At 44.8% G+C, this 10,655-nt stretch overlaps 1 protein-coding gene across 1 annotated transcript in view; it reads right to left on the bottom strand.

Moving 5' to 3' along the window:
- The window catches only part of kncn (kinocilin), a 26,873-nt gene extending 24,605 nt beyond the window's left edge, over positions 1–2,268 (bottom strand). Inside the window, exon 1 of the mRNA XM_017716970.1 lies at positions 2,121–2,268. Within this exon, the coding sequence (XP_017572459.1) occupies positions 2,121–2,268 (148 nt within the window). The remainder of the gene's footprint in view (positions 1–2,120) is intronic.
- Between the last annotated feature and the right edge of the window lie 8,387 nt (positions 2,269–10,655).

Here is a 10,655-nt window from a genome sequence, read left to right as displayed (position 1 = left end):
GCCATTAGGCGAATGAATGACTGATTCCGCTCACTGCAGGTTACATAAGATCTTGTATGTGACACAGTCTCTTTGGTAAACTCAGCTTATACCTAAAGATGTACAATTCATCTGTTTTATATCGAAATCATAATTTAAAAGAGCGTAATTGTTTAACTCACAAGATCTACAATTTTTATTGTAGCCTATACTGTGCTATAACGATGCTGCCTTAACAAGCTGTAAAAGGGGAATTGGCCAATCAGGAGCAGCCAAAGACTGCAATTACAATTGGTAGATGTTTGATTCTACACTCACCTGCCACTTTATTAGGTACAGTAAAAGGTTGGACCCCCTTTTGCCTTCAGAACTGCTTTAATTCTTCGTGTCAGACTTTCAACAAGGTGTTGGAAACGTTCCTCAGAGATTCTGGTTGGTTATTTGAGTTCCTGTTGCCTTTCTATCATCTGGAACCAGTCTGCCCATTCTCCTCTGACCTCTCACACCAACAAGGCATTTTCGTCCACACAACTGACCGCTCACTGGATATTTCCTCTTTTTCGGACCGTTCTCTGTAAACCCTAGAGATGGTTGTGCGTGAAAATCCCAGCAGATCAGCAGTTTCTGAAATACTCAGACCAGCCCGTCTGGCACCAACAACCACGCCACGTTCAAAGCCCCTTAAATCCCCTTTCTTCCCCGTTCTGATGCTCGGTCTGCACTTCAGCAAGTCGTCTTGACCACCTCTACAGGCCTAAATGCAGTGAGCTGCAGCCGTGTGATTGGCTGATTAGCTATTTGTGTTAACAAGCAACTGAACATTGTACCTAATAATCCTAATAATATCCTGTAACCTCATCATGAGTGGACAGGGCTATGAATAGATGTTTTTCACACCACATCGTACGTCTTTACATTTTAACGTTACAAGAATAAGCTCAGAAAGAATGTCCCCCTCAAATGATCTCAAAATCTACACTACACTGATGAAGATGTGATGACCATAGTAGACAATTCACTCACATCCTCAAAAGACGCTCCTTCACCAAGAGAGTTCTCTTTGACTTTGTTCACACTCAGCGGGTTAAAGCGGCCCAAAGCTGATCTTTTCCTTCATATGTGACTCAGACGTGTGTCTGTGTGTCAGTGTGAACAGATGAACACTCAATCTGACACTTTCAGTTCCGATTTGAGACGCTTCCATATGTGGTACTGAAATCCAAACCGTATCCGATCTGCAGGAATGTGACTCAGTCTGAACAGCCAGATCGGAATTCATGAGACTTTTACAGCTCCACATTCGTCATGATTTCGTGCTGCTGAGAAACATTTAGGCTGATGTTTCTGTATAGAGAGTCATAAGAGACTCATCCAAAGCCCTCAGAGTCTGAAGAGGTGTAAAAAGAATTGTCTGAATGCGGCCGCAGGAGAACGAGGCCGCAGGAGAACGCGGCCGCAGGAGAACGCGGCCGCAGGAGAACGAAGCCGCAGGAGAACGCGGCCGCAGGAGAACGAGGCCGCAGGAGAACGAGGTCGCAGCAGAACGAGGCCGCAGGAGAACGAGGCCGAGGCGTCAAACAAGTTAAAAGTCTGAAAACAAAGTTTAAAGAATCCGAGGACGTGAACCAAAGAAGTGACCGCGCCCTTTTTACATCTCCAACACATTCTGGGTGATGAGCCAAGCTGTGAGTCAGTGCAGTGAAGCTTCATGATGGCTCCTGTGATGCTGGTGAAGATGAAGCTGATCCTCCAGGAGCGACTGGCGTTCGTTGGCAGATGTGATTGTTTACCTCTGGATGAGCCGCGTGATGCTGTTCTTCTGCTCATGCGGCTCCGTTTAGGAGCTGATCTGTTCAGACTGACGTCTCATACAGATCACATTTAAAAGCTGAACAAAAACATCTGATCTGGTGCGAAAATCAGATTTGAGCCACTTTGACCTGCTGTGTGAACGCAGCCTTAGAATTCTCTCAGATTCATCTGCACAACCCATGCTACAACATGTTCTTCCGCAAGTTGCGTGCAATTACACATTTCCACCAGAGAGGTCTCCAAATCTCCAAATGGTGTAGTTTTAAGTGCCCAACTAAAGACGCCACACCAAACATGTCTTGGAAGTCTATTCCAAGCTAGCTACTCACCCAGTCCTCCTGCGCCTAGGAAGATGCCCCCTACAGCATCAGCGTCACAGTCCTTAGACACTCCGATGATAATACACCCCGCTACGATGCTAAGCAGGGCCGAGCCCACCCGTAGCCCATGGTACTCCCCAATACTGACAGCGTTCATTCAGCAGGTGGAGCGCTCCACCTGTCCACACACACGCTAACGCGCTAACGCAGCAGAACCACGGACGGGCTGCTCGAGCCAGCAGGCTGACATTAACTCTCACTACTGGCGGACTTGATGCTGTGCTACTTTCTCCTCGAGGCTTCTCATCCATCTTTAAAGACTCAGCTCCGGTTACCTGTGTCAGATTCATGCCTTCAGGCTAGTTCAGGCTTGATTGATGCCGTCTAATCAGTTTTAGTGAGCAGGCGAGGCTCGTTCTAGTAGACCCACGATAAATGGGTACGGATCAGATATAACAGAGGGTCTGGTGCACTGAGGTCAAGGTACATTCAGTTCAACCGCTTAAACTCAATGTACGTTATACAAATTCTTATCATGCGGTGCAAATCTGATCGGTAGGGTGCCTGCGTTCCCCGGGTCTTGTGTCTAGTTCATTATATCTTTAACCTCTTATTCTCAAGGGTATATTTTGGTGTGTCCAGCTGAACTTTTGTGACCAAATTATTCAGTAACTGCACAAAATAAAGAAATGAAATTTATTTATTTTGTAAAATCTCCCTCAAATGAACAGAACGTGTGTTTTCTGATCTCCACACATCACTATACGCTCACAATTCACTGCTGAAGACCAAAAATCTCCGCCGCTCTGTGTGTTATTCTCTAAACGTCATGTTTCCAGAGCAGATCACTGAAGAGACCGTCTGTTTACAGTTTAGAGCCCAGATTTGGGGAAAAACGGGTCGACTTTCAGTAGAAAAACAAAGTTCAGCTTCTTTTATTATAAGGGTTTAAAATGACATCACCGTCTATTAGACTGGAGAGAAGAGCTACAGCCTCACACGACGCCCAGCTTCTGAATGGAGCTGATGGAATATGAATGTTATGAGGAGCATGACCAAGTGTGTTTTTGGAACCACCGGTGGTCCCGAGGAGTTTAACTCATTAAGTGATATTGAAATATGATACACTAAGGTTCAAACACACGCCGCCCTTTTGTTGTTGCTAGTTGTGTAGGCCTTAGAATGATGATCAATCATATTACTGGCAGAATAAAGTGAGAAACCTGGGATGGAATAAAGGGAAAGGGTGAAGGGAAAGTAGACGGAGGGTTGATGTCTTTGAGGACGTGCACAAAGATTCCACTGTTAGGACAGATTTTGGACACGGTGAGCAGCGGTGTTGATGTTGTGATGCTCAAATAATTTAACTGCTGCCACTGAATAGATTCTTATTCTCGTTCACTGAGGGTTAAATTACAGCAGCGTGTACATCCACACAGTCCCAGATTTTATTTGCTGAACACTTCACACAACGTTGAGTTACATTATATGCTTGAGGCAATATGGGAACACCTGCCTTATGAACATCGGGTCTTGGTAACATGGAGCCCTGGGAAAATAGAACCATGGGAACACAGAACCTTGGGAGCATATACAGTGGGGAGAACAAGTATTTGATACACTGCTGATTTTTCAGGTTTCCCACTTGCAAAGCATGTAGAAGACTGTAATATTTATCATAGGTACTCTTCAACTGTGAGTGATCGAATCTAAAACAAAAATCCAGGAAAATACATTGTATGATTTTTAAATAATTAATTTCCATTTTATTGTGTGAAATAAGTATTTGATCATCTATCAACCAGTAAGAATTTTGGCTCTCACAGACATGTTACTTCTTCTTTAAGAAGCCCTCCTGTTCTCCACTCATTACCTGTATTAACTGCACCTGTTTGAACTCGTTACCTGTATAAAAGACACCTGTCCACACACTCAATCAGTCAGACTCCAGCATCTCCACAATGCCCAAGACCAGAGAGCTGTGTAAGGACATCAGGGATAAAATTGCAGACCTGCACAAGGCTGGGATGGGCTACAGGACAATAGGCAAGCAGCTTGGTGAGAAGGCAACAACTGTTGGTGCAATTATTAGAAAATGGAAGAAATGCAAAATAACAGAAAATCTCCCTCGGTCTGGGGCGCCATGCAAGATCTCACCTCGTGGAGCATCAATGATCTTGAGGAAGGTGAGGAATGAGCCCAGAACTACACGGCAGGACCTGGTCAATGACCTGAATAGAGCTGGGACCACAGTCTCAAAGAAAACAATCAGTAACACTCTACGCCGTCAAGGATTAAAATCCTGCAGTGCACGCAAGGTGCCCTTCCTCAAGCCAACGCATGTCAAAGCCCGTCTGAAGTTTGCAAATGACCATCTGAATGATCCAGAGGAGGAATGGGAGAAGGTCATGTGGTCTGATGAGACAAAAATAGAACTTTTTGGTTTAAACTCCACTCGTCATGTTTGGAGGAAGAAGAATGATGAGTACAACCCCAAGAACACCATCCCAACCGTGAAGCATGGCGGTGGAAACATCATTCTTTGGGGATGCTTTTCTGCAAAGGGGACAGGACGACTGCACCATATTGTGGGAAGGATGGATGGGGCCATGTATCGTGAGATTTTGGCCAACAACCTCCTTCCCTCAGTAAGAGCACTGAAGATGGGTCGTGGCTGGGTCTTCCAGCATGATAACGACCCAAAACACACAGCCAGGGCAACTAAAGAGTGGCTCCGTAGGAAACATCTTAAGGTCCTGGAGTGGCCTAGCCAGTCTCCAGACCTGAATCCAATAGAAAATCTTTGGAGGGAGCTTAAAGTCCGTGTGGCCCAGCGACAGCCACGAAACCTGAAGGCTCTGGAGGAGATCTGTATGGAGGAGTGGGCCAAAATCCCTGCTGCAGTGTGTGCAAACCTTGTCAAGAACTACAGGAAACGTCTCATCTCTGTAATTGCAAACAAAGGTTTCTGTACCAAATATTAAGTTTCTTTTTCTGGTGTATCAAATACTTATTTCACACAATAAAATGGAAATTAATTATTTAAAAATCATACAATGTATTTTCCTGGATTTTTGTTTTAGATTCCATCACTCACAGTTGAAGAGTACCTATGATAAAAATTACAGTCTTCTACATGCTTTGCAAGTGGGAAAACCTGAAAAATCAGCAGTGTATCAAATACTTGTTCTCCCCACTGTAACCCTGGGAACATAGAAGTGTGGGAAAATTGGGCCGTGGGAGCATACAGCCCTGGGAATACATGGCCCTGTGAATATACTGCCCTGGGATACAGAACCCTGGAAACATAAGGCCCTTGGAACGCAGAACCCTGAGAACACAAGGCCCTGAGAACATGGGGTCCTGGGAACATAGAATCCTCTAAACACAGGGCCCTGGGAACATACTGCCCTGGAAGATGTAAATCTGTGAACATAGGGGCCTGGAAACAGAGAACCCTGGGAACACAGAACCCTGGTAGCATGCTATCCTGGGAACATAGAAACTTGGGAACATGGGGCCCTGGGAGCATAGAACCCTGGAAACACACCTCTGGGAACATAGAACACTGGAACATAGAGTCCTGAGAACATAGTGCCATGGGAGCAGAAGGCCCTGGAAAGATAGAACCCTAGAAACATAGAACTCTGGGAACAAAGAACCCCCCAGAACATAGGGAACAGAAGGCCCTAGAGAGACAGAGCACTGGGAACGTAGAACCCTGGTAATATGCTATCCTGGGAGCATAGAAACTTGGGAACATGGGGCCGTAGATGTATAGAACCCTGGGAACACTGAAACTCAGGAACATGGGGCCCTGGGAGTGTAGAACCCTGGAAACACACAACTCTGGGAACATAGAACCCTGGCACATAGAATCCTGAGAACAAAGTGCCCTGGGAACAGAAGGCCCTGGAGACACAGAGTCCTGAGAACATAAGGCACTGGGAACATAAAACCCCGGGATGTAGACTCTCTTCCATCGTCACTCGATCCGTACATATGTGGCCCGGCATCACACACCGCTGACCACACGGACAGCTTAGCGGACTCCAATCATCTGTTCAATAATTCATATTACATGCTGTTCCACAGGTTTTCTCCCTTCCCCCCACTCACAGCTTTAAACACTATGGGGTTACTTTGTAAAACTCATCTACATAAAGGCGGAAATGACTTGATGTTCCTGATCTCCTGCTGAGGATGTTTTCAATTGACACCCACGCTGGAGCGAGGCTGTGAGCACAGGAGCACATAAGAGGTGTTCGGTTCAGTGAAGGACACTGAATGTGGCTATTACTTTTCCTTTTTAAGCTTTCTGTTGCTGATTTTTTTCAGAGAGGGTGGAGCTACTGTAATTATTGTTTTCCATACTTTGCTACTCTAAAATACAATAAACAAACCGTTCTACTGAATTACTTCAAACTGTGTTCCCACATTACAAAAACCTACATGGGTTATGTTCTGATCTATTTAACCCTCTGGGGTCCATAAACTCACCTCTGCCTCAAATTCTCTGTTTCTATATCTGTGACTTTGTGATGATCCAGCTCAGAAATCCAGTTTAAACCCTTCCTGAATCCGTAGAGCCGCCCTATCCATTCCATCTTATCACGAGATCATATGAGACTCATATCCGGAGTTATGAGCCTGTGAAGAGGGGCTGAGATACACATCATCTGCCTCTCGCCGTGTGGAGCTGGTGGATTCGTGTGTCCGTCTACATTCTGTGTGAAACTGACCGACGGACACTCAGGAAATCAAGGACTGACCGTCACACCGGAAACCCTTCATTCTTTATTCAGTCCACATCGGAGACTCGCGTGTCAGAGAGTTTACAGCTGCTGAAGCTGCTGCAGCGGGTTTGGAAAGTAGTGATGAAGATATCAGGTATCAGGTTCTATGAAGAGAATTTAAAGGAGTGTTTAAGAAGAGATGAACAAATCAAGACAACGACCACAAGGAATTAATAGATATAATAATATTGATATGAATATATACAAAATCATCATTTATATGCCTCACAGCAAGGAGGGTCTGGGTTCGAGTCCCCGGCCGGGTGACCAGGATCCTTCCTGTGTGGAGTCTGTATGTTCTCTCCATGTCTGCGTGGGTTTCCTCCCACAGTCCAAAGACATGCAGTCCAGCCAACTGGACATGCTAAATTGGCCCTAGGTGTGAATGTATGAGTGCATAAGTATGTCTATCTGACCTGCGATGGACTGGCGACCTGTCCAGAGTGTATCCTTCCTTCTGCCCGATGACAGCCTGGATAGGCTCCAGCACCCAGAAGGAGAAGCGGCTTAATGCGCCAGTGCCACCGAAGCTTAGACTCTTTCATCACTTTCTCTAAAACACCCCCCATCACTTCCCCTTAAAAGCCCCTCCCACTGTCCCACCTACAGCGTTTGATTGTCAGGAGTGCTTGGCTGACAGTGAAAATGCAGACAGGGCTACAAATATGTGTTCATTTTGGCAGAGCTGAAGTGCAGCAGTGAGGAAAGGCAGTTGCAAATGGGTGATTTTGGAAATAATGCACACTCACTGCTCTACAATTCGGTAGAACCATCCATCTGGATACTGCCCATGCCCTGTGAACATGGGACTCTGGTGACATGGAGCCCTGGGAACATAGAAGCCTGGGAACATAAGGGAACTCACTGCCGTACATTTCGGTAGAGCCATCCATCTGGATACTGCCCATGCCCTGTGAACATGGGACTCTGGTGACATGGAGCCCTGGGAACATAGAAGCCTTGGAACATAAGGGAACTCACTGCCGTACATTTCGGTAGAGCCATCCGTCCATCCATTCATCTGTCCCATATGCATATAATTTGTAGGAGGAATGAGAATCTGAGCAGTTAAAGCAAATGCTGAACCAGAAGCAACACTGTTCCTCTTTATGAAGCCCTGTGGCAATCACTGACTCATCAACTAATTAAAATTATACCACAGAGTTTGGCAGTAATTCCGTCTGAGGCCATTTATTTAGCAGGGTGCCTCAATGGCACAATATTAGACCCTCATTTTCATGAGACGGAACATGCTAGTGGAATATTTGGCATGAACGGGTATAGTGTAGGTTGGTTAGTGTAGTGGGTCACAACTCGGCCTTCTACACTGTAGACGGGGGTTCAATCCTCACCTGGGTAAACACCCTACACTATACCAATAAGAGTCCTTGGGCAAGACTCCCAACACTACTTTCGCCTACCTCTGTAAAGTGATTCAATTGTAAGTCGTTCTGGATAAGAGCCATTGCACTGGAGCTTCAAGGCTAATGCTAACTGCATACCTAAACCGTCACACATACTTCAAACCATGGCAAGTTCTTAAAGGGGAATTCTACCAATTTTTTAGAAAATTTCTGCGTAATTGAGTGAGTGAGATGTAAACCGAGTGATGCAGAGCGGTTTGGTGTGAAATAGTTCATATTTCTTTACAGTGGTGGTGATGGGAACCAGGCGTCGCCATGACTACAGCACAAATATAGACATTTTAGCAGAACCAGACACTCTAATTTATATGTTCTGGGATTGTCCTAAACTAATTAATTTCTGGCAATCAGTATTTAATAATCCTTAGATCTGCCAGCCTCCCTTGCTTTTAATTTTTTTTTTTTTAAAATAACAACAAAGTATGTCTTTTATCTTTGCTAGTGGCTAGATGAGAAATTCTGGTTAGATGGATAGACAGCAACCCCCCTGGCATTTGCACAATGAATTAGGAACATGTTGTATTTCATGAAGCTTGAGAGGATTGGGTATACAGTCAGGGCGTCGGCTGGTAAGTTTACATGGATATGCAAGCAAGCAAGCAAGCAAAATTTATTTATATAGTGCTTTTTACAACAGGTGTTGTCACAAAGCAGCTTTACAGAACAATCAGCATTACAGAGAGAAGAGAAAAGAAGAGAGAAACTCCGGGTCCGAGCCCCCATGAGCAAGCCAGCGGCGACGGTGGCAAGGAAAAACTCCCTAAAAGAGGAAGAAACCTTGAGAGGAACCAAGACTCAGAAGGGGAACCCATCCTCCTATGGTCGACACCGGACAGCGAACATTATTAGTAAGAAGTATTATAGTAAAGTGGGAAAAGAAAGATCTGAGGGTGAGGACTGCACAGCGCTGTACAGCAAGAAGCTCAGTGGTGGTCAAACCGGTCCAGAAGGCTGGTGAGCAGCGGCACCAATCAAGGCAGTAGAGGCAACAGCATCAGGCGCACAGGATGGGCAGCTGATCAGCTCGGCAGAGAAAGGAAAGAAAAAACAGAGTTAGTACTGTAAAGAGTGGCTGACCACAGATTACAGTAAAACAGAGCAGTGTAGACTCCAGCAGGTCTAGACCTGACAGGGAAGACTAATCACCAAATGCTTGACTGTACAAATAAGTTTTTAGCCTAGACTTAAAGACTGAGGCTGAGTCTGAGTCCCGAACATTGGCAGGAAGATTATTCCAGAGCTGGGGGGCTTTGTATGAGAAAGCTCTCCCCCCTGATGTAGCTTTATTAATTCTAGGTACCAGTAGTAAGCCAGCACCTTGTGATCTAAGTAGGCGTGATGATTCATAGTAGGAGAGGAGCTCACTCAGGTACTGAGGGGCGAGCCCGTTTAGAGTTTTATAAGTCAGTAATAGAATTTTATAATCAATGCGAAATTTAACTGGTAACCAGTGCAGGGCTGATAAAACTGGACTAATATGGTCAAACTTCCTAGTTCTTGTGAGGACTCTGGCTGCAGCGTTCTGGACTAGCTGAAGCTTGTTAAGGCTTTTGCTGTGACATCCAGACAGCAGGGCATTACAATAATCTAGCCTTGAAGTGATAAATGCATGAACTAGCTTTTCTGCATCCTGTAGAGATAATGAATTTCTTAATTTAGCGATATTGCGGAGATGCAGGAAAGCTGTTCTAGTGATATTAGATATATGTGTGTCGAAAGAGAGATCAGCGTCTATCATGACACCAAGATTTTTAACAGATAGGCTTGATGAAACTGAGAGATTGTTAAGTTTTAGTGTTGAGTTAGACAGTCTGTGTCTGGCTAATTTTGGACCAAGAAGCAGGACCTCTGTTTTATCTGAGTTAAGTAACAGAAAATTATTTGACATCCAATCTTTTATGTCTTTTACACAGTCCTCAATCTTGGCAAGTTTAATTTTATCATCCGGTTTACTTGATATGTATAACTGGGTGTCATCTGCATAACAGTGGAAATTTATGCCGTGTTTACTGATAATGGTGCCTAGTGGTAGCATATATATTGTAAATAATATAGGTCCTAAAACAGAACCTTGTGGAACACCATAAATTACTTTTGCACGAACAGATGATTCACCCTTTACATTAACAAACTGATATCGATCGGTGAGGTAGGACCTGAACCAGGAAAGAGCCGTTCCTGTTACCCCTACAAGGTTTTCTAGTCTATCTAGTAGGATAGCGTGGTCTATTGTGTCGAATGCTGCACTAAGGTCAAGGACGACTAACAACGACACATTTCCTTGGTCCGTGAATAATAGAAGATCATTTATAATTTTTACTAAT

This window comes from Pygocentrus nattereri, chromosome 19, assembly GCF_015220715.1.
Source record: "Pygocentrus nattereri isolate fPygNat1 chromosome 19, fPygNat1.pri, whole genome shotgun sequence".
Classification (NCBI taxonomy): domain Eukaryota; kingdom Metazoa; phylum Chordata; class Actinopteri; order Characiformes; family Serrasalmidae; genus Pygocentrus; species Pygocentrus nattereri.
This window is presented reverse-complemented; position numbering and strand designations above follow the sequence as displayed.